Source organism: Heterostelium album, assembly GCF_000004825.1.
Source record: "Heterostelium album PN500 unplaced genomic scaffold PPL_scaffold7, whole genome shotgun sequence".
NCBI lineage: Eukaryota > Evosea > Eumycetozoa > Acytosteliales > Acytosteliaceae > Heterostelium > Heterostelium album.
Genome location: NW_008805069.1, coordinates 396,488 through 420,715, shown reverse-complemented (window position 1 = coordinate 420,715; position 24,228 = coordinate 396,488). Strand labels below are relative to the sequence as shown.

Genomic DNA, 24,228 nt, shown 5'->3' with positions numbered 1-24,228 from the left:
TATTGATCAGCTTCAAAGTTTCCTCCTCATTGTCACTTTTGAGGAGTTGTGTCCTGATAGTGATCAGATCTTTTGTTGTTCCTGTGTTGATAATGAAGATCTTGTCATCATACATTCCAAATGTCTCAACAATCTGGCCAATGATCTCTTTGATCTTGTCAGTGTCTCGTCTAAAGAGTGAATCCAACAATTGTCTGAACAATTCTGCCAAATCCACCTCCAGCTTCAGGAAAGGAACTGACAAGGTAAATGTGCAGCGAATTTTGTTATGTTTGTTGTCTTTTGCAAATGTAAGTTATTGTGTCCTTTGAATTGCAATTCAATACATACCTGTTAAACCATTGATGACATCTACAACTTGCTGATGACTTTGGACTTGCTTCTGATTGAGATCAAGCAGTATTGTAACGAACTGGGTCGTTTGGTCAATGATCGATTGAGTCATCGTAGTTTGGATTGAGTGTTGGGAGAAGTATTGGTAGTAGTTATAGATCATTGACAATGTGCAGTGGAGCTGCACAACGTTGGTGCGGTACATAGTGACTATTCCTAGATCATTTGAGCCTCCAAACTCACGTATCACCTCGTCTAGTGCCATTGCTAATGGATAATTTTGTTGAATATCTGCCAACTGTTTACCTAGTGAACGCGTAGTTAGAAAAGAAAGTGAAATAGGCTAGTAAACATCCTTAAGAATAGTGATGGCTAAGGTGTTTGTGATGATACATACCTTGTTGCTGAGGTGATGCTGCATGAGAAGAAAAGAGTTGAGAAGGTAGGTTAGTATTGAATGAAGACATTGCCAAGATATTGTTTGTACTTACGAGCTCCAACCAAAGAAGAAATTGCTTGTAAAAGTGATTGAGCTGAGTAGCCAATGGAAAAAGGAGGATTGAGCAAGTCATTTTTGGTCAATGAGTTGAGATCCTTTCCTCTGACTTCCTTGGCACAAAGAATATTAGCATAGGATTCTCCATCTGGTTGAGTAATTGCCCATGTCTTGACTTGTTCTGCTGTCCAATCTTTGACATCATCTGAATGGTGAATTGTTAGAACTATGCATTGAGAATAAGTAAGCAAATTTAAATACTTGGCAAAGAAGACAACACCGTGTTTGTGGTTGAAGTCATTATGTTTTTGATAATGTAAATAGATGTGAAATAAATAGAAAAGGAGTAACAGATAAAGATAGTATTTGAAGTTGATGAGGATTGAACGTTGGTGACTTTTTTAGGAAATTAAATTGATATGTACAAATAGAAAGGAGTAACAGATAAAGAATGTACAGATAACTGGAGTAAAGTAGTAAATGGTTGAAGGATTGTGTATGATTTGTGTTAGTTGGTTTTTTAATTTTAATTATTGGAAAATAAATTTTAAAATTTTTATTGAAAAATTATTTCATTTATATCTATCAAAAACTAATACGAAGAGGCTCAATATATAAATTAATGTTTACCAACTGTCCCTGCATATAGAGAACCTAAAAATTCAAATTAGTGATTGAAAGTAATTTACTTCATTTTTATCTTTTTTGTGAAGGATTTTCTATCTTTTTTTACTCTGGAGAATAAATTAAAAAACTTAATCATGATATAAAATATGATCATTGTTTAATAAGAATCGCCATTTATTACAAAAATGATTATTTTTTTTTTTTTTTTTTCTAAATATATATTTTAGTAATTCGTAAACTAAAAATAAAATCACATTCCTATTTTCGTTTTGTTAAAATTTGTTTTTTGTGTGTGTATAAAAATATCTTCACATTTATTTGTTTTAAATATATAACAAATAACCCCACTTTTATTTTTCGATATATATCTATAAATACATATTCATCTAGAAATAATAAGTTTAAATAAGGGATACTATTAAATCCATCTTAATAATTGAACTGTGGTTGGTTTAAATGAAATGTAATTGCATACATTACATATTTTCTAAATATATATTATAAAGGAAACAGAATTTTATAACCTACAATCATATTGATGTTACATGACATTAATTTGGAGAAAAAACTAATAAAAAAACAACATAGTCCTGGGAAATTGACAACATATTATGTTATGGTTATTTTTAGACATTACCAAGAATAATGTCATTTCATGTCATCAATGTGTAACTATCTAATAAAATATTGATACAACACAGCACAACAACAATAAATTAAAATTGTTAATAACAAAATAAATACAATGAAATAAACATCTTTAATAACAATTTATAAAATACAAGTTTTTAAATACTAAATCTTATTGGATGTTATTTTTATTATCACAACAACAACAACAACAACAATTCTATTGTAAAGTAATGTTGTTAACAATAATACTAAAAATAATACCTTATCAACATCATCATAATCATAATCATCATCATTTAATAAAATATTTAAATAAATTAAACAACTAAAAAAATAGTATAAAAAGAAAAGTGTGATTACTTTGGCTCATAATCTAATCGTACACCATCGAGTACTTTTGAAATCATCAGACATTAAATTAATTGATTCTAGAATAGATTAAATTGTGTATGTGTTAAGATAGATAAGACCTATTAAATACTTTAACAACAACATCAAGTTACCATTTTAAAGTATTAAACCATTTGAAAAAAATACCATAGTTGAGTAGGTGTACTGAATATCATCTTGATAACACCACTTCACCACTTCACCACCCTAAACCATACCTATATAAACTGATGTGTATTTATTACTTAACTGGAAGTAGTAATAGAAGTTTATTAGATCACATAATCACTTGTTAAATATATTGAAACATTAAAATAAATTCAAGAAACACAATACATATAAAAACCAATAACTAACCCACACATATATGTTAAATTAATACAAAACAACACAACACAACACTCAATACAATAACAAAACTCACACATTCACACACCAAAAAAAAAACAAACAAAAATATAAATTTTTAATACATCACACAATTTAACACTATCCAACGTCATTAAATATACTAGTATACCATATATGATTCAGTTCATTTTAACTATTACATAATCAAAAGACAAATGCATCATATTATATAAATAATTATGAATACCTGTACAATAGGTTGTTATTTTTCTTGTATAGAATAGAGACACAAACACACACACAATATACACTAACCAAAAGGAACAGAGTTTATTTAATTTTATGAAAAGTTGTTAACCACATCTGTGTACAATAAAATAACAATTACACACGAACCAGAACCACATATTAATATTCTCAATTTCCAATTTGGACTGGTCGACAGACAATTAAAGTTCCATTGATTTATATCAATCAACCACAACCAATTTAAACTGAACAACATCAACAGAATAACCAGTATCTTTTAATTAAATATTTAAAGCTTTTTTTATTTCTTTGCCTAATGATTTCAAAATATTAAAAACATTTATATATTAGTCATTCATTCGTAATCAGTCATACATTAACTTAAAATTCAAACTTTTTGACCCATCTATTTATTATATTGTTAATTTCTTCTAAACTATAATACTACTACAACAAGTATAATATACCTTCAAACATACAACCTCACATTTACCCAATTTTATTCATAAAATAAATTTTGTATTAAAAATATAAATATATAAATTACTTTTTTCGTATCTAATCCAGATCTTTAATATATTTATACAATAACTCATAATAGTAATAATAATAATTTTATTGTTTTAACAATCTTTTCAAAATTATTAAATAAACTTTTTAATATTTACTCTTTACTTTAAACTATTCTTTTAAATAATAGTATCTATATAATATTTTAAAAGCTATTTATTTATATATAATAAAATAAAAAACAAGAATGCCACCAATCTTAGACCAACAACCATCACACTCGATGACTCCAAAGGAATATATCAGTTCCATTGAATCATCTGGAATGCCAAAAATTGGATATATTATGGATAAACATAGAGCCTCAACTGTTGACTATGTAATTGAAAATGATGTAAGTAAAAAAAAATAATTATATAGATTAAATAAAAACAAATAATTTCTAACTAAATTTTTGTTTTTTATTCTTTTAGCCCCCAAAGTTAGTTTCAAAACCAAGATCGAAATCTTTACCAAAGAATAATCCATGTCAAAATTGTAAAAGACATTGTTCAAACGAAACCCCATGTGACAGATGTGGAAAAGGTACATATTGTTCGAATGAATGCCAATACGCTCACTGGAGCTTCCACAAGAAAAATTGTAGAGATTTAGGAATGGTCATCAAATTAAAGAGAAAATCACTTTAATTTCTATCATATAATCAAAATTTTTTAATATTTATGCAACCGAAAAGAAAAACAAAAAAAAAAAAACAAATAATAATATAAAATTATAAAAAAAAAAGTAAAAAGAATAAAAGTGTTTTATCTTTTTTTTTCTTAAAAAAAAAATAAAAAATAACAAAAAAAACATTTTATTTATTGTAATGTACATTAAAATAGTATCTTTTATTTGAAAAATGATAAAAACAAAAAAGAATGAGATTCTGAGAAAAATGAGAAATGTTTAAAAATATATAAATTATTCTATATGTATATTTATGTTTATGTTACACAAAACGAGAAAGTTGATTAAAAAAAAAATAAAATGGCGATAATAATAAAAAAAACGAAACAAAAAATGTTGATTTACATTTTCTAGAAAAATTATTATGATATCTTGGTTTTTTTTTTTTTTTGTTTTCTATATTTTTAAATTTAAATTCGATGAGGCAGCTTTGATTCTCTCTTCTCTTTCCTCCCAGTATTTTCCGTTAAACTTCCATCTGTATTTGTGATCGGCATCGTCAACCTTGTTGAAATATTTAGTTTCATACTCTTGGTTGGCGGCGACTCTTGCCTTCTTGTCTTCTCTCTGCTTCTCTTCCAAAATGTGTTTTTGTTTGCCTGCAGTATCCAAATCACCGGCTTCCAAAGCTCTTCTGTCAGTTCTCATTCTGCTGTCGGTTGCTGGTAAAATCTTTTCATACTCTGGTGTCAAAGCGATGACGTTGTCTTCCAACCACTTGGGGAAGTTGAATTTGCTGGTGATCTGCTCCTTTGAGGCCTCCCAGATGGTGGTACCATTTGGTGAGTTTTGACCGTTGGACATGACTTCGTAGAGAACGAGGTTTTCGTTCCACTTTCCAACCAATCTGTATCTGACTTGCTCTTCGCTGTCCATGATCTCACCAGAGACAGTGTAACGACCGGCACCTAACCAACCGGACTTGGCAAACTTGAGGACACACTTGTCACCGGTGGTGTGGTTCTCGATGACGAGATCTCCGTAGTGATCCAACCACATGTAACCAATGATAATGTTGTGACACGATGTGACTAAATGTCCCCAGGTGTAGTGCTCACCAGTCTTGTTAAGGATAAAGTGATTGGTACCAGCAATCTCGACTTCCGATGAGTTACCATAGAACTTTGACTTTAACTCTGTCTCCAATTGGAGAGTGTACTCAGAGGTGGTAGTCTCAGAGACACCAATGGGTGGATGATGGCTGACTTGCTCAGCAATGAACTTGAATCCATTGTCTCCATCTTGTACAACTTCAAAAGTTTCACCTAAAATTGGATTGAATGGTTTCTCTATAATATATTAATAAAAAGAAAAGTAAGAATAAATAAAGATTAGTATAAACAATTGTTCGTTAATAATACAACTAAAGAAAAATTTTTACTTACTGGTTCTGATGGCAGTTGAATAGAGACCACAGTTGAATGCAGCGAGATAGGCAAGACGGTGGTATGGGCTGGTTGATGCGACAGCTTTGTCCAAGAGAGCACTGTATTGGAGTGGCTCAGACATGACCTGAAGGAAAGAAACTGGCTCGAAGATCCATACTGGAAGTGAGATCATAGAAGTGATATCCTTACCAACATAGGATGACAATTGTTTGAATAAACCTTTTCTTTGTTCTTGGTCGTCTGGTGTTTGTCCTTTGTTGTCACCATTCTCTTCGACTTGCAAATTGCTGTCACCACCAACAAGACTCTTCATATAATTCCACATGTTGTTGCTGTCTTTTTTTGTTTATAATAAACTAGTCTAAACTTTTAATGATATATATATATAGATTGATTTGATTTGATTTGGTTGAGTATTGATTGAATACGATTTGGTTCTACCTTTTTGTTGTTGTTATATTTTATATAAAATTGAATGAATTCAAATGGTACTTTTTGGTATTACAAAAAACTAATTAATTGTATTTATTAAAAAGAGAGAATAAACTTTTAATATTAATATTAAATCCAATAGTAGAATGTTTTTTATTTTATAGATAAGATTGAATAGTTTTAATAATTATACAAATAATTTTATAAAAGATCAAAAAAAAAGTAAAAAAGAAAAAAAAACTTGGTATTGATAATTTAAAATTAACAAGAGAACAAAAAAAAAAATATTATTTTATTATTATTATTTTTAATAATAGATGAGGAGACAAATGGGAATAAACGATAAATTATCTATGTATCTATTATCAGTGAGTGGTGAGTAGGATTTTGTTATTTATCTGATTATTTTGTTGTTATATTTATCCTTACTTGAAATTAATGATTGTGGTTTTTTTTTGTGGTTATTAATTTATTAAGTTGTAAAGTGGGTTTGTGTCTTTTTTTCTTTTTTTTTTTTTTTTATATATAATTTTTAATTTAATTTAATTTAATTTGCAAAGAATGAATGGTTGTTGTATTTATTTAACAATTAATTATTTATTTTTGTTTTTCAGTTTGCAAATTGAACTAATTTAGAGAATATAGAATTGTAGTGTAGTATGGTTGTGTGAGTGAGTCAGAGTGTAATGTGATAATTGTATTCTATTGTATTTACGCTTGATTAATTATAGGTTATATTTGATTTATGAGTTGAGCAACAACAAAAGAATTTAATATTTTTTAATTCTTTTCAACAAACCACTTGATTTGTTTTTTTTTTTTTTTTAATTTGTTTTTTTTTTTTTTTTGTTACCTAACTTACAAACAACCTAACCTTTGTGAAAATAAATATCAAAACTTATACAAGAAAAAAAAAAATACTTTTAAATTGTAACTTAAAAAACAAAAACAAAAAAAAGATTACTTTGATTCCTTAAGTTCTTTTTTTATTTTATTTTTTTACTATTTTGTTTATATTTACAAATAATTCTGAAAATAAAAGAATCTTTAAAATAATAATAATTAGAACTTTTTTTACCTTTATATTTTATAGATAGAAAGATTGTGAGAGGAATAATAGATTACAACCAATTAATTAATGATGTTTTTGTTTTTTAAAAAAAATTCAAATTTAAATTACTTTTTTTTTTATTATGTTGCAAGTGGTAACTCAATGAGTGCGTGCTTCTTTGTAAAACAATTTTATTAATTTTTTAATTTTTTAATTTTTTTTTTTTGAATTTGAACAAAAACTCATTGTAACCCTATGGACTCACCACCCTTAGACCTTCTGCAAACCACTGCCTAAAAAAAAAAAAAAACAAAAAACAAAAAAAACGTTATTGTCAAGTATTTATGTCTGCAATTGTTTATGATGACACCTGGTGTACTTCATAAGATGATTGTTGATGGTGAATTATTGAATCATCCATTTGAATTTGAAATCAAAGTATTAGTAAATCAAACAATTAATTGATTAATTCGAAACTCTACATTAAATAGTTTAAATTAGACTTATTGGATTGAAACTTTAAAGTTTTAATTTAAAATCACAGACAAACAATGCAGTGCATTTTTTAAAAATGAAATAAAAAAATAAAAATAAAAATAAATAAAAAATAAATTTTATTTTGCAAATATCGAAAGGATTATATTGATATTGGGCAAGTCATTCTTTACTTTTATTTTTCATAATATCCAAAATTAATTTTATGTGAAAAACAATTAGTCAAATAAAGTAAACATAATTTATTGTGTGGTTCGTGATGATGGGGATGATGATCATCATCCCAACACTAAAACAAACTAAAGTTCAATTTTTTATTTTTATTTTTTTGATTCATTGTGTTTTTCATTTGGTTTATTTGTTTGATTAATTAATAGTAATAATTGTTATATATTTTATAAAGAGAAGATGACAACCGAAAGAAGAAAAGTTGCATTGATTTCAGGTATCACCGGTCAAGATGGTTCATACTTGACAGAGTTCTTGTTGGAGAAAGGCTATGAAGTACATGGTATCATTCGTAGATCGTCTTCATTCAACACCAGCAGAATTGAACATCTCAATTTCACTGGTCCAACTGCAAGTGAGTATCAGTCATCAGTCATCAGACAAATATAGTATTAATTAAAGTTTATTTTTATTAATATTTTCAATTTAAAACATAATTACCAATCTATTATTATTATTATAGAATTACATTTACATCATGGTGATCTTACAGATTCAACCAATTTGGTTTCAATCATTCATAGAGTAAAGCCAACTGAAATCTATAATCTAGGTGCACAATCACATGTAAAGGTATCGTTTGAAATGTCAGAGTACACTGCCGATGTCGATGGTGTTGGTTGTCTTCGTATTCTCGATGCCATTAGATCATGTGGAATGGAAAATGTCATTAGATTCTATCAAGTATGTTAGTAAACATTTATAAATATATATGGTTATCTCCATTTTTTTTAGTTTTAATTTTAACATTCTTAATTTTGCACAACAATATTATTATTATTATTATTATTATAGGCATCAACTAGTGAGTTGTATGGTAAAGTACGTGAAATTCCACAAACAGAATTGACTCCATTCTATCCACGTTCACCATATGGTAATTATCAACTATTAAAACATTAGTTAGTTTATCAATCAATATTAATATATTTTATTATTATAATTTAACAGCTGTTGCCAAACAATTTGCATTTTGGATTTGTGTTAATTATCGTGAGGCTTATAATATGTATGCTTGCAATGGTATCTTGTTCAATCACGAATCACCAAGAAGAGGTGGTACCTTTGTAACCAGAAAGATCACTAGATTCGTTGCACGTATTGCTCAGGGACACAAAGAGGTTCTCACTCTTGGAAATATCAATGCCAAACGTGATTGGGGACATGCCCGTGACTACGTAGAAGCAATGTGGTTGATGCTCCAACAAGAGAAGGCCGACGATTTCGTTATTGCCACTGGAGAGACACATTCGGTACGTGAGTTTGTCGAAAAATCATTCCGTGAGATCAACATCACCATCAAGTGGCGCGGTGAAGGTCTCGATGAAGAAGGTTACAACGAAGGCACCGGTGATGTATTGGTGAAGATCGATCCACGTTATTTCCGTCCAACCGAAGTAGATTTACTCCTTGGTAATCCAGCCAAAGCAAAGAGAGAACTCAAATGGGAAATCAAGACATCTTTCGATGATTTGGTCAAGGAAATGGTTGCCAAAGATGTTGAATATCTTTCTAAAGGTCATGATCAATTTAATTAAATTAATCTGATAAAAAATCTATTAAAATATCTTAAAACTTTTAATATAATAAAAACATTCCAGATATAAAAATAGTTTTGATAATCAACCATTTATTTTTATTTTTTATTAATTTTGTATTAATAACCAATTAAGATTTCGAGAGTGTTGATGATAGGTTAGAGCCCTATTTTTTTATTGAAGATCTATTGTTGATATAATATGTTTGCACATAATGTTCTGTCTGATTCATCATAGAGAATAGATTCCCATTTGTTGTTTTCAAATGAGAAAATAAAATTTCGATCGTCACCTTCGATCGAGTAAATATAATTTTGACCATCATCTGATTGATGATAAATCATATTGTGATTATTATAAAATTTGATTCGAGTGATATTAATTAAATTGATTTGATTGGTTTCAATATTGATTCGATGTAGTCCTAAATCCGATTGAGTGTAAATATTGCCATTGCCATCTGTACATACTGCTCTTGCTGAATTGTTTTGTGGAATGGTGATTGGTAATTTAACGATTTCTTTTCTCTTAAAATCAAACTTAAAAATCTTTTTTAATTCTGGAGTGAAAGTATAGATATAACCTTTGAAGAGGAATGTGAATTGATGGTAATTTGAATTGATTTCGATTGTCGAGTATCTTTTGAATGATGAATTATTGATGTTGTATCTGTAAATATCGGTTTTTGGTTTATTATATCCATCGAATAAATAGATATGATCTTGACCATCATAACAAGCTGATAAGTATTGGCATGCATCAATACCTTTCATTTCATTGATAACTACTTCTTGGGTGTTGATTGAATACTTTAGAAATTGATTGTGCTTCTTATTCTGTCCACCACCAAATATATAGATAAAGTCACCAACTTTGACAATCGAGTTGTAAGCTGTAAATGAATCATACATTTTCATATCGATATCGTGTTGTTGAAAATGAATGTTGTTTCGATCTGTAATATTGAGGATTGATATTTTATTATCCATATCAGTTGAGAATATATATGATTGTTTGTCTTGATTTGATGACAATTTGAATGATGTTTGAATTTGATTCTTGATTTGATTGATTTGTTCATTATTAACAATTAATCGATATTGTTGTGATTTCGATTGTTGATTGTCATGATGATTATTGATTTTAATTGATTTATTGTGTTCAAGTAATACATTTAAAAGTGAATGATCATCATTGTTGTTTACTTTGTTGTCAAGTTGATCATAATCGAAATAGAATAATGTATTGTTGTTCGATGAAATGAATTCATTGTGATCTGAACATTGTGAAATCGATCGAATTATTGTTGTTATTTGGTATCTATCTGTTGTATCTGCTGATAATGTTGTTGTCGATAGTGAAGAAGATAATGAATGTGAGTCTGGTAGATCACCACTATTAATATTATCATTATTATTATTATTATTAATATTAATATGATTATTAACAGTATTCAATGATTTCATGATTTTGATTTGTTTATCGATTTGTTGTTCTAATTGTTGTTTATTATCGATGATTGGTGTCTTTAATCTATGTTCTTCAACAACAAGGAATTCATGTAACTCTTTGAATTTACTTTCGATTTCATGTTCTGTTTGTTGTAATTGTTCATATTCCACAACTTTTAATTTCAAAGAATCGAATGTTGTTTGAATACTTCTTTGAATATCTTTAAATCCTATCTCATTAATATTATTAGTGTTATTATTATTAATTTCATTGTCATCTGTGTAAGTTGTTGAATCCTCCTCATTATTATTGTTATTTGATTTAATATTATCGATATGATCGTATGAATGACGTGAGTGTTTTGGTGAACATACAGAACACATCAAAACATTACAATCATAACATATGAACTCTTGACTCCTTTTATGTCTTAAACACTTATTATTTTTATTCATTTTTTTTTTTGATATTATATAAATCAATTTACTGATTTCAGTTCATTTATTTATTTTAATTTACTGAACTGAAATAATATAATTAATAATATAATTAATTTTTTTTTGTATTTAAGTTTTAATAAATAATATTATAATATAATTAATAATATAATTAAATTATTATTCAGTTCATTTATTTATTTTACTGAAATTAAATTAAATTAAAATAAATACAAAAAAAAAAACAAAATAAAAAATCACTAAAATTGGTCATAATTTGTGGTGGTTCGCTGGCCAAAAAAAAGTTAAGTATTAACATTACACCCTCATATTATTATTACGTTATTTAGTTGAATAGTACTATTTTATTATGCCATGAACATTTTATTTATGTTGGTGGTACCGTTTCATAAAGTAATAGAAATCGATCGACAATAGTCAGTAGTGATAGCATTAGCAAAAGCACTCGATACCAATCCATCAAGTAATAAACCAGACTGCTTGATTGTCTCTTTTCACTATTGGTAGTTTGGCTTTGTTTGTTGTTGTTGTCGATAGAATGAAATGAGGTCAGAACTTAGGTGGTACTTTTGTAACCAGAAAGATCACTAGATTCGTTGCACAAGGACACAAGGAGTTTCCCACTCTTGGAAATATCAATTCCAAACGTGATTGGGGACATGCCCGTGACTACGTAGAAGCAATGTGGTTGAGAAGGCCGACGATTTCGTTATTGTCACTGGAGAGACACATTCGGTACGTGAGTTTGTCGAAAAATCATTCCGTGAGATCAACATCACCATCAAGTGGCGCGGTGAAGGTCTCGATGAAGAAGGTTACAACGAAGGCACCGGTGATGTATTGGTGAAGATCGATCCACGTTATTTCCGTCCAACCGAAGTAGATTTACTCCTTGGTAATCCAGCCAAAGCAAAGAGAGAACTCAAATGGGAAATCAAGACATCTTTCGATGATTTGGTCAAGGAAATGGTTGCCAAAGATGTTGAATATCTTTCTAAAGGTCATGATCAATTTAATTAAATTAATCTGATAAAAAACCTATTAAAACATCTTAAAATTTTTAATAATAAGAATAATAAATAATATAATAAAACATTCTCACAAATAAGTTGTTTTAATAAACTTATTATTTTTATTTTTCGTATATTCTAAACAATACTGTGATTGATTGATATTAGGAATAATATATTTTTTAAAAAGATCTATTTATTGATAGAATATGTTTGCACAATATGTTCTATCTGATTGATCATTTTGGAGAATAGATTCCCATTTGTTGTTTTCAAAAGAGAACATAAAATTTCTATTTTTTCCTTCGATCGAGTAAATATAAGTTTGACCATCATTTGATTGATGATAAATTAAATTATGATTTGTATTAAAATCGATTTTACTGTTATCAAATAATTTGATTTCATTGGCTTCAATGTTAATTCGATGTAATCCTAAAGTTGATAGAAGATATATATTGCCATTGCCATCTGTACATGCTGCTTTTGATAAAGAGTATCGTGGAATATCAATTTGGAATTCAACAGTTGTTTTATTCTTCATAAACAGGAAAATCTTTCTTGTATTCCCAGTGAAAGTATAGATAAAACCTTTGAAGAGGAAGGTAAGATGATGGTAATCTGTTTTGATATCGATTGTTGAGTATCTTTCGAATGTTGAATTGTTGATGTTGTATCTGTAAATATCGGTTTTTGGTTTATTAAAGCCATCGAATAAATAGATATGATCTTGACCATCATAACAAGCTGATATAAAGTCGCACTGATTAACACCTTTCATTTCATTAATAATTACTGTTTTGGTGTTGATTGAATACTTTAGATATTTATTGTGCTTCTTATTCTCGCCACCACCAAATATATAGATAAAGTCACCAACTTTGACAATCGAGTTGTAAGCTGTAAATGAATTGTACATTGCTATATCTATATCTTGTTGTTCGAAATGAATATTGTTTCGATCTGTAATATTGATGATTGATATTTTATTATTTTTATCAGTTGAGAATATATATGATTGTTTGTCTTGAATAGATATCAATTTGTCTTGTTTTGGTACCAATCCAAAAGATGATTGAATATTATTCTTGATTTGATTAAATGGTTCATTATTGACAATGAACTTATATTGTTGTATTGCTTGTTGTTGATTGTCATGATGATTATTGATTTTAATTGATTTATTGTGTTCAAGTAATAAATTTAAGAATGAATGATCATCATTGTTGTTTACTTTGTTGCCAAGTTGATCATAATCGAAATGGAATAATGTATTGTTGTTCGATGAAATGAATTCATTGTGATCCGAACATTGTGAAATCGATGTTATGATTGCTGATATTTGGTATCTATCTATTGTATCTGCTGTTGTTATTGTTGATGTTGATTTTGAAGAACATGACGATTGTGAAGATGATCGATCATCATTATTACTACTGTTATTAATGTTATTATTAATACTGATATGATTATTAACGGTATTCAATGATTTCATGATTTTGATTTGTTTATCGATTTGTCGTTCTAGTTGTTGTTTATTATTGATGATTGGTGTCTTTAATCTATGTTCTTCAACAACAAGGAATTCATGTAACTCTTTGAATTTACTTTCAATCTCTTGTTCTGTTTGTTGTAATTGTTCATATTCCGCAACTTTTAATTTCAAAGAATCGAATGTGGATTGCATACTGGTTTTAATATCTCTGAAGCCTTGAAATCTATTATTATTATTCTTTATGTTATTGATTTTATCTGTAGATTCAGTGTCTGAAGTATCAGTATCATCATGATCGTTGTTATTTGATTTAATATTATCGATATGATCGAAGAAATGACGTGCATGTTTTGGTGAACATACTGGACACATCAAAACATTACAATCATAACAAATGAGATCAATACTTCTTTTATGTCTTACACAAATATTATTATTATTTCTATTCATTATTTTTTTAAAAAGTTAACAATATGACAATGTTAAATTAAAGATTAATTTTTTCTTTTTTAAAACATTGAAAAAAATAGTAAAAATTAGTGGTTTTTATGATTAGTGTTTTGCCATTATTTTTTCGATTTAGGGTTACAAGCAAGAGCAGTTTTGTATCGAGTGTCGATCATTTGGTGTAATAAATTTTTATAACACGAATGGGATTATTAGTTATCTTATAATATACTTTAAAAAGAATACTTTAAAAATTTCGATTAAAGATAGCATGAATAATAATCTTTTATTATTTGTTTGATTAAAACCACCGTATTTGAAAAGAGATTTTTGCACTTATACCTCAAATATATTGCTCTTTCTGTAAGTTTAATTAATTTATCCGAATGTTATATATTCATTTTATCTTTGTCGATCAACAACAAAAAACATACCAATAATGAGAAAGAGACAATCAAATTAGTATTGATCAATCTTTATGATTTATGACAAAAGTCATTCCATGAAATCAACATCACCATCAAGTAGCATGGTGAAGTTCTCGATGAAGTAGGTTACAACGAAGTCATCAGTGATGTATTGGTACAGATCAATCCGCGTTATTTCCGTCCAACTGAAATAACCTTTTATTTTAGTAAGGTGGTAAAGGTCGATGAGGGCTATTACAAGATACCCACCCTTCATCATCAATTTAATGATAATGATAATTATAAATAATATAAAACATTCCCAGATGTTTATAAATAGTTTAAATATTGTTTTACATCAACTATTCTAACCAAGAATATTTTGAAAATAATAATTATACAAAATACAAGTTTTTATTAAAGTTCTATTTGCTTCAGTTTATATAGAATATGTTTGCACAATAAGCTCTGTCAGATTGATCATTATGGAGAATAGACTCCCATTTGTTGCTGTTAAATGAGAACATAAAGTTTCCATATTTTCCTTGGATAGAATAAATATAAGTTTGACCATCATGATCTGATTGATGATAAATCAAATTGTGATTACTATTGATACAGCCCTTACTGTTATCAAATAATTTGATTTCATTGGTTTCAATGTTGATTCGAGCTAATCCATATTCTGTTAAAATATATATATTGCCATTGCCATCTGTACATACTGCTTTTGCTGAAGTGTATTTTTGGATTTCAATTGGTAATGTAAATATTGTTCTGTTCTTCACATCAAACTTAAAAATCTTTCTTGTTAACCCAGTGAAAGTATAGATATAACCTTTGAAGTGGAATGTGAGATGATGATAATCTGTTTTGATATCGATTGTTGAGTATCTTTCAAATGTTGAATCGTTGATGTTGTATCTGTAAATATCGGTTTTAGATTTTCCATGTCCATCGAATAAATAGATATGATCTTGACCATCATAGCAAGCTGATAAAAAAAGACACCTATCAACACCGATCATTTCATCAATAACTACTGTTTTGGTGTGGATTGAATACTTGATAAACTTGTTGTAGCCAAAATTACTACCACCAAATATATAGATAAAGTCACCAACTTTAACTATAGAGTTGTATGTAAGAAAAGTGCCAGTCATTTCCATTGTCATTTTGATATCTTGTTGTTCAAAATGAATGTTGTTTCGATCTGTAATATTGATGATTGATATTCTATTATTGTTATCAGTTGAGAATATATATGATTGTTTATCTTGGTTTGATATTAACCGGAAAGATGATTGAATTTGATTCTTGACTTGATTTATTCGTTCATTATTAACAATAAACCGATATTGTTGTGATGTTAGTTGTTTATTGTCATGATGATGATTGATTTTAATTGATTTATTGTGTTCAAGTAATACATTTAAGAGTGAATGATCATTGCTGTTGTTTACTTTGTTGCTTTGATTATCGAAATAGAACAATGTATTGTTGTTCGATGAAATGAATTCATTGTGATCCGAACATTGTGAAATCGATCGAATTATTGTTGTTATTTGGTAGTTATCTGTTGTATCTACGGTTGTTGTTGATTGTGATGAACATGATGATTGTGAAGATGATCGATCATCATCATTATTATTACTATATATTGTATTAATACTGATATGATTATTAATAGTATTCAATGATTTCATGATTTTGATTTGTTTATCGATTTGTTGTTCTAATTGTTGTTTACTATCAACGATAGTTGTCTTTAATCTATGTTCTTCAACAACAAGGAATTCATGTAACTCTTTGAATTTACTTTGAATCTCTTGTTCTGTTTGTTGTAATTGTTCATATTCCACAACTTTTAATTTCAAAGAATCGAATGTTGTTTGAATACTTCTTTGAATATCTCTGAAACCTTGAAAACTATAATTACTATTATCATCATTATTATTATTATTATTTATGTTGTTGTCATTATCTGTAGTTGCTGTGTGTGGTGTATCGTCTCCGTTGCAATTTGATTTAATATTATCGATATGATCGAATGAATGACGTGCGTGTTTTGGTGAACAAACAGAACACATCAAAACATTGCAATCATAACATATGAACTTGCAACTTCTTTTATGTGTTCCACAAATATTTTTATTATTACTATTATTGCTATCCATTTGATTTCTTTAAAGTTTGTGGCAACATAAAGGTGAATGAAAATAATAATTTTAACAAATGTTAAATTTTTTTCAATGATAACAAAACGAAACTGGTTCCCAATCACTTCCCCTTGTTCATTAATTTAAAAAAAAATTGGGGTTGATATGATCAGAGTATTTTATTCGATTTTTGGTTACAAGCAAGAATATATAAACTTTGTATTGAAATACATAAAAATTTTTTTAAAAACAAAATTATCATAGTGGTGGTGGCCTGTTTTTCACAGATTTTTTTTTCTAAGTTATAGCAACTTATGTTTATTTGATTTTTTATTTTAAAATGATTGTTATCGAATTCTTCCTCTTCACCATCGTATACGTGTTTACAAATTCTTAAATATCATCAGGTAAATTCTATATGATCTTTTGATTACATAAATATTGATATACTTTTAGATCTTGTCATGCTCTTTCTAACTTTCTATAGTCGGCATACAAAATGAATGAGTAATTATGTTGTTCCAATGTTGGAACCAACTTCTTCAATTTCTGAAGTAACTTTTCCACATCTTGGAAGTTATAATATCGATATACTTGATTTCGGTTGATTTCAAAGTGTTCGAGTGATAATTTACGAGCGGTTTCAAGTAGTCCAAGCAACTGAAGATTGGTTCATAATCCAAATCATTGTTAATTTCGATCTTGAATGATTAAATGCCATGACCATCACCATTCGGTGTGCTTGTAAGTATCGATGTTAGAAATGAACTATAGTTTGATTTATATCCATTGTAGCTATCGACAGTGATGTTCTTTAGATTTGGCATCGGCGGAAGGTGTACTAAGTATTGCTCCTTAACAATTGATTCTGTATAATCTAATTCTTCGCTATCGGAGTATTCATCACATAAATACTCTCTTAATTCAATTCCATTTTTAACCATGCTATCAAATTCGTCGGATTTGATACGAAACGTTTCGACTCTTGAGAATAGTTGAATGATACGATCGGTACTCACCATATTTGATATATTTAATCCAATCATAATCAAAAAGCAATGGTGGAAATTGGATAATGCAATGTTCACTCTGGAAAATAACATATTTTCGGAATTCCCTAAACCAACAATCGAACCGATTACAGCCGGCTTACTACGATTAAGGACCATCCTCTTGGCTCTGAGTGGTGACATCCATTATATAAAAAAATCTTAACAAAAACTAAAAAAAAATTTCATCTTTATTTAAATCGAACAAAATTTATACAATTTATTTAAAGAACTATTGTTGATATAATATGTTTGCACAAAACATTCTGTCAGATTGGTCATTTTGGAGAATAGATTCCCATTTGTTGTTTTCAAATGAGAACATAAAATTTCTATTTTTTCCTTGGATCGAGTAAATATAACTTTGACCACCATCTGATTGATGATAAATCAAATTGTAGTCGGGATTTGTATTGATTTTACTGTTATCATACGATTTGATTTCATTGGTTTCTATATTGATTCGTTGTAATCCTAAAGATGATAGAAGATATATATTACCATTACCATCTGTACATGCTACGCTTGCTGAAGTGTTATATGCACTGGGAATTGACAATTCAACCGTTGTTTTGTTTTGTATGTCAAACTTTAAAACCTTTTTTGTGCTAGTGAAAGTATAGATATAACCTTTGAAGAGGAATGTAAGATGATGGTAATCTGTATTGAATTCGATTGTTGAGTATCTTTCGAATGTTGAATTGTTGATGTTGTATCTGTAAATATCGGTTTTTGGTTTAAAATATCCGTCGAATATATAGATATGATCTTGACCATCATAGCAAGCTGATAGATAGCTGCTTGGAGTGATATCTTTCATGTCTCCAGAAACCAAAGTTTTAGTGTTGATTGAATACTTGATAAATTTGTTGTATCCCGTTGTATGACCACCAAACATATAGATAAAGTCACCAACTTTTGTAATGGAGTTGAATGCTGAGCAGGAACAAATCATATCTATACCTTGTTGTTCAAAGTGAATATTGTTTCGATCTGTAATATTGATGATTGATAATTTATTTTTATTATCAGTTGAGAATATATATGATTGTTTATTTTGAATAGATATTACATTCTGTAATTTGAATGATGATTGAATTTGATTCTTGATTTGATTAAATGGTTCATTATTGACAATGAACTTATATTGTTGTATGCTTGTTGTTGATTATCATGGTGATTATTGATTTTAATTGATTTATTGTGTTCAAGTAATAAATTTAAGAGTGAATGATCATCATTGTTGTTTACTTTGTTGTTTTGATTATCGAAATAGAACAATGTATTGTTGTTCGATGAAATGAATTCATTGTGATCTGGAACATTGGTGAAATCGATCGAATTATTGTTGTTATTTGGTAGTTATCTGTTGTATCTGTTGTTGTTGATTGTATATCTGATCGATCATCATTATTATCATTATTTTTATTAATATTAATATGATTATTAACAGTATTCAATGATTTCATGATTTTGATTTGTTTATCGATTTGTTGTTCTAATTGTTGTTTATTATCGATGATTGGTTTCTTTAATCTATGTTCCTCAACAACAAGGAATTCATGTAACTCTTTGAATTTACTTTCAATCTCTTGTTCTGTTTGTTGTAATTGTTCATATTCCACAACTTTTGATTTCAAAGAATCGAATGTTGTTTGAATACTTCTTTGAATATCTTTCATTCCTATCGCATTATTATTATTTAATTGATTGTTAGATGCGAAAGAGGTTGAATCCTCATTATTGTGGATATTGATATTTGATTTAATGTTATTAATATGATCGTATGAATGACCAGAGTGTTTTGGTGAACATACAGAACACATCAAAACATTACAATCATAACATATGAACTTTAGACTTTTGTTATGTATTCCACAAATATTATTATTACTATTACTATTCATTTTATTTAAACTTTGATAAATCTTAAAAAATTATTAAAAAAAATCAATAAAAAATTATATAAATATTATATATATATAGAAATGGTTAATTTTGATACCCACAGAGGTGAAAAATGAACTTGATCATTTAAGTTACAATAAAAAAAAAAAAGAAAAATTTGTTTCAAAACATGGTGATCACTTAAATATTTAAACCCTATTTTTTTTTTTTTCTATTGTAAAAAAAGATTTATTAAATATTTTTATTTTTTATTTTTAATTCTTTCTATTCAACGGGTAAACAAAAAAAGTAACTGTTAATATGTGCCATCTAATATTGTAGCTCTATTTTTGGGTCGTTTTATTGTTTATCAATGTAGCATCGACTTTGTTTTGGGATGAAACTACCAATAATAACCATCAATATAAAGATAATAACACTTATTTATTACTATTTATCATTATTAATACTATGAGTCATATCTTGTTGTTGTTATTATTATAGTCATATCTTGTTGTTATCATTATTTTCATCACTAATAACAATCATATCCACCATATTCATCTTGTGTGATATTCTTTATAACATTATCACTTTCTATGTATAATAAAGATTACTAACTTTTTTGAATAAACTAATTAGTGAATACCAGGGAATGGTTTTGAGCAGCTCCACCGCATGGGCCAAACCCTAGGATTTCAACTTCAAATTGATTGTTGGTATTACATCGTTGTATACGATATCCAAACAGTATCGTATGAATGTTCTGACTGACATGATCTACGAGAGGAGTCAGGACCTATAATTTCACTTTAGTCTGTCATGTATTTGGATGTTTTTGACATTGTTTAGTTCATGTTTCTACTCTATCATTGTAAGTAAATATAAATGTATAATTACGATCAGTTTCTATTTTTCTTGAGTGTCTAATTATTTTCCCAGACGCGGTGCCAGTTTGAGATCTCAAACCAGTTTCAAATGGTTGAACTGGTTGCTGAAATGTCTGAAACAATGAAACTAAAGGATTAAGTATTTATAGTTGAATTCAACAGATTGAAAACCACTACAAATAAAGGTATCTTCATTCTATCCAAATCTACTGGAGATGTGATCGTAAACCCAAGATACTCTGTAGTATCGAACAACACTATCCGAACTTGACCTACCAACAACAAACAAATACGTACATTAAAACAAAATCTCATATTAATAAACTATTTTTGTAATTTAGTAATGCTACTATTTTAATAAGTACGTAGAGTTCTAATACATTTAGATAATAAATTTTAAACTTTTAGTTCATTTCATTTATTTTATTTTATTTATTTTTTTTTGAATGTTTTGTCAAATGGAGATCAAATTACTAATTTTAATTGCAAAGATTTTTAATATAGTTTTATTATTTAAATGGACTCTGGGTTTGTGTCATTTAAATAATAAAACTATATTAAAAATCTTTGCAATATGAGGGTTTGATTTTTCCTTTGTTCACATATGGTTTGTTGAATTTGCTGTTAGTTTGTATAATGCTTCGGAATTGGCTTGTTTTACAAAAATTGTTGCTGTTTGAAAAAAGTTGCTGATTTCGAGCCACCCAGCTGATTGGCTTTAATCATCATACATGTTATTTCATTCAATGTCCAATGTATCCTCTTTTTTCCAATTACTGCGCTGGTTTCATATTCGGCTTCCCCATCCTCTGTATCTTCTTCATTGCCTTCTTCTTCTGTCCATACAAATGTATTATGCTTTGGGTGTCTAAGATCTGCATTACTATTGGTGTTTCTAGATCTTCGATGTTGCAAAAACAAATCACCAATGGATCCAGTATTCCATTATTATACTATACTATTATGTTATTTATTTGCAAACATCCAAAAAAAACTACACGTGTCAAGATTAATAGTAAATTTTTGACACTTAAAATTAAAATTCTCAAAATTTTTTTTTTTTTTTAATTTTTTTTTGATTTGAAATATGAAGAAAAAAATTTTCCCCCTATACTCACACCCACATTTTAACAATATTGGAAAAACCAATTTAAATTAACAAACTTTTTTAATTAATAGTTATAGTTTTAATAAACAAATAATGAGATTCAAGTTGTGATTCATAGTATATAGGAAAGTGTCAGAAGTTACATAATAAAGTTATGTTTTTACAAAACATACCGACCCGCTCATATAATAGCAAATCAGGTCGATACCCCCCTTTATATAGTAAAAATACCTTGTATACCAGCGAAAATTTTTATTCATATCCTTTCCAGTCAGCAATTTTTCAATTGGGAGTAAAAAAAAAATTAAAGTCAATGATTTAATTACCAAAACATGACAAAAAATTTATATGACCACACTTAAATTTGATCGTAAAAAAAAATTTCAAAATTGGGGTGAAATTTGTCTGAATGCTGTTGGCAGCAACATTTTTACCACGTTTTTTGAAATTTTTCAAAAAGGTCGTCTGCGTGACTGAGAAAGATATTTAAATTCTGAATTGTCGAAATACCATTCAACAATATATATATCACGCTATTTTATATTTGAAGCTTTCTGGTGTGTAATTTTTAAAAACACAATATGACGATCATATTTTCAAAGATGTAAAATTTTTTTTACTTAGATTTAACCTAAATAATACTATAAAATAAAATGAATAGTAATAGTAATAATAATATTTGTGGAATACATAAAAAGAGTTTTGAATTAATATGTTATGATTGTAATGTTTTGATGTGTTCCGTATGTTCACCAAAGCATGCAAGTCATTCATTCGATCATATCGATAATATTAAAGCAAATATCAATAATAATGAGGAGGATTCAAAAACTTACACAGATAGCAATCAATTAAATAATAATAATAATAATAGAATTAAAGATATTCAAAGAAGTATTCAAACAACATTCGATTCTTTGAAAATAAAAGTTGTGGAATATGAACAATTACAACAAACAGAACAAGAGATTGAAAGTAAATTCAAAGAGTTACATGAATTCCTTGTTGTTGAAGAACATAAACTAAAGACAACTATCGTAGATAGTAAACAACAATTAGAACAACAAATCGATAAACAAATCAAAATCATGAAATCATTGAATACTGTTAATAATCATATTAATATTAATAAAAATAATAATAATAATAGCAATGATCGATCAGATATACAATCAACAGCCATATCAACAGCAGATACAACAGATAACTACCAAATAACAACAATAATTCGATCGATTTCACAATGTTCGGATCACAATGAATTCATTTCATCGAACAACAATACATTGTTCTATTTCGATTATGATCAACTTGACAACAAAGTAAACAACAATGATGATCATTCACTTTTAAATTTATTACTTGAACACAATAAATCAATTAAAATCAATAATCATCATGACAATCAACAACCAACAACGCAACAATATCGATTTATTGTTTATCATGAACTATTTAATCAAATCAAAAATCAAATTCAATCATCATTCAAAGTAATACCAAATCAATCACATATTCAGCACAAAATAATATCAAACCAACATAAACAATCATATATATTCTCAGCTGATAGAAATATTAAAATATCAATCATCAATATTACAGATCGAATCAACATTCATTTCGAACAACAAGATATAGATATGAAAATGGATGATTCATTTCCAGCATTCAACTCTATTGTTAAAGTTGGTGACTTTATCTATATATTTGGTGGTGGATATAATAAGCACAATAAATATCTAAAGTATTCAATCAACACCAAAACAGTAGTTATCGAAGAAATGAAAGGTGTTGATAAATGCAGCTATTTATCAGCTTGTTATGATGGTCAAGATCATATCTATATATTCGATGCAAATGGTAAAACAAAAACCGATATTTACAGATACAACATCAACAATTCAACATTTGAAAGATACTCAACAATCGAAATCAACACAGATTATCATCATCTTACATTCCTCTTCAAAGGTTATATCTATACTTTCACTCCAGTGATTAATAAGATTTTTCAGTTTGATATACAAAACAAAACAACTGTTGAATTACCAATTGAAATACCAGAAAACGTTTCAGAAAGAGCAGTATGTACAGATGGTAATGGTAATATCTATATTCAATCATCTTTAGGATTACATAGAATCAATATAGAAATTAGTGAAATCAAATTATTCGATAAGAGTAAAATCAATTTTCATGGTAATCACAATTTAATTTATCATCAATCAGATGATGGTCAAGCCTATATTTATTCAATCGAAGGAAAAGATAAAAATTTTATGTTCTCATTTGAAAACAACAAATGGGAATCTATTCTTCCAAATGATCAATATTACAGAACCTATTGTGCAAGCATATTTTATCATCAAGACCAATAATAAAATGAATAAATGTAATAATAAAAAAGAACTTT

General features: G+C 27.8%; 11 protein-coding genes across 11 annotated transcripts; 4 read left to right on the top strand and 7 right to left on the bottom strand.

Moving 5' to 3' along the window:
• Positions 1-63: 63 nt before the first annotated feature.
• On the bottom strand, positions 64-1,130 carry PPL_07526 (uncharacterized protein; the record flags this gene model as incomplete). The annotated part of the gene is made up of 4 exons (XM_020578361.1): positions 64-223; positions 331-382; positions 825-1,034; positions 1,091-1,130. 4 exons carry the CDS (start codon positions 1,128-1,130, stop codon positions 64-66), a joined length of 462 nt encoding a protein of 153 aa, XP_020431788.1.
• Positions 1,131-3,836: 2,706 nt separating this feature from the next.
• PPL_07525 (zinc finger MYND domain-containing protein) lies at positions 3,837-4,278 on the top strand (the record flags this gene model as incomplete). The annotated part of the gene is made up of 2 exons (XM_020578360.1): positions 3,837-3,983; positions 4,063-4,278. The coding sequence occupies 2 exons, from the start codon at positions 3,837-3,839 to the stop codon at positions 4,276-4,278; spliced, it is 363 nt and encodes a 120-aa protein (XP_020431787.1).
• Positions 4,279-4,714: 436 nt separating this feature from the next.
• osbH (OSBP family protein) lies at positions 4,715-6,031 on the bottom strand (the record flags this gene model as incomplete). The annotated part of the gene is made up of 2 exons (XM_020578359.1): positions 4,715-5,607; positions 5,704-6,031. 2 exons carry the CDS (start codon positions 6,029-6,031, stop codon positions 4,715-4,717), a joined length of 1,221 nt encoding a protein of 406 aa, XP_020431786.1.
• A 1,521-nt stretch (positions 6,032-7,552) lies between these two features.
• Positions 7,553-9,450, top strand: gmd (GDP-mannose 4,6-dehydratase; the record flags this gene model as incomplete). Its single annotated transcript, XM_020578358.1, has 5 exons — positions 7,553-7,633; positions 8,090-8,267; positions 8,376-8,596; positions 8,708-8,789; positions 8,864-9,450. 5 exons carry the CDS (start codon positions 7,553-7,555, stop codon positions 9,448-9,450), a joined length of 1,149 nt encoding a protein of 382 aa, XP_020431785.1.
• Positions 9,451-9,635: 185 nt separating this feature from the next.
• PPL_07522 (uncharacterized protein) lies at positions 9,636-11,357 on the bottom strand (the record flags this gene model as incomplete). Its single annotated transcript, XM_020578357.1, has 1 exon — positions 9,636-11,357. One exon carries the CDS (start codon positions 11,355-11,357, stop codon positions 9,636-9,638), a length of 1,722 nt encoding a protein of 573 aa, XP_020431784.1.
• Positions 11,358-11,903: 546 nt separating this feature from the next.
• On the top strand, positions 11,904-12,380 carry PPL_07521 (GDP-mannose 4,6-dehydratase; the record flags this gene model as incomplete). Its single annotated transcript, XM_020578356.1, has 2 exons — positions 11,904-11,908; positions 12,041-12,380. 2 exons carry the CDS (start codon positions 11,904-11,906, stop codon positions 12,378-12,380), a joined length of 345 nt encoding a protein of 114 aa, XP_020431783.1.
• Positions 12,381-12,566: 186 nt separating this feature from the next.
• On the bottom strand, positions 12,567-14,315 carry PPL_07520 (uncharacterized protein; the record flags this gene model as incomplete). Its single annotated transcript, XM_020578355.1, has 1 exon — positions 12,567-14,315. One exon carries the CDS (start codon positions 14,313-14,315, stop codon positions 12,567-12,569), a length of 1,749 nt encoding a protein of 582 aa, XP_020431782.1.
• An 838-nt stretch (positions 14,316-15,153) lies between these two features.
• Positions 15,154-16,896, bottom strand: PPL_07519 (uncharacterized protein; the record flags this gene model as incomplete). The annotated part of the gene is made up of 1 exon (XM_020578354.1): positions 15,154-16,896. One exon carries the CDS (start codon positions 16,894-16,896, stop codon positions 15,154-15,156), a length of 1,743 nt encoding a protein of 580 aa, XP_020431781.1.
• Positions 16,897-17,588: 692 nt separating this feature from the next.
• PPL_07518 (uncharacterized protein) lies at positions 17,589-18,071 on the bottom strand (the record flags this gene model as incomplete). The annotated part of the gene is made up of 1 exon (XM_020578353.1): positions 17,589-18,071. The coding sequence occupies one exon, from the start codon at positions 18,069-18,071 to the stop codon at positions 17,589-17,591; it is 483 nt and encodes a 160-aa protein (XP_020431780.1).
• Positions 18,072-18,159: 88 nt separating this feature from the next.
• Positions 18,160-19,834, bottom strand: PPL_07517 (uncharacterized protein; the record flags this gene model as incomplete). The annotated part of the gene is made up of 2 exons (XM_020578352.1): positions 18,160-19,068; positions 19,379-19,834. The coding sequence occupies 2 exons, from the start codon at positions 19,832-19,834 to the stop codon at positions 18,160-18,162; spliced, it is 1,365 nt and encodes a 454-aa protein (XP_020431779.1).
• A 2,631-nt stretch (positions 19,835-22,465) lies between these two features.
• PPL_07516 (uncharacterized protein) lies at positions 22,466-24,193 on the top strand (the record flags this gene model as incomplete). Its single annotated transcript, XM_020578351.1, has 1 exon — positions 22,466-24,193. One exon carries the CDS (start codon positions 22,466-22,468, stop codon positions 24,191-24,193), a length of 1,728 nt encoding a protein of 575 aa, XP_020431778.1.
• Positions 24,194-24,228: the final 35 nt, after the last annotated feature.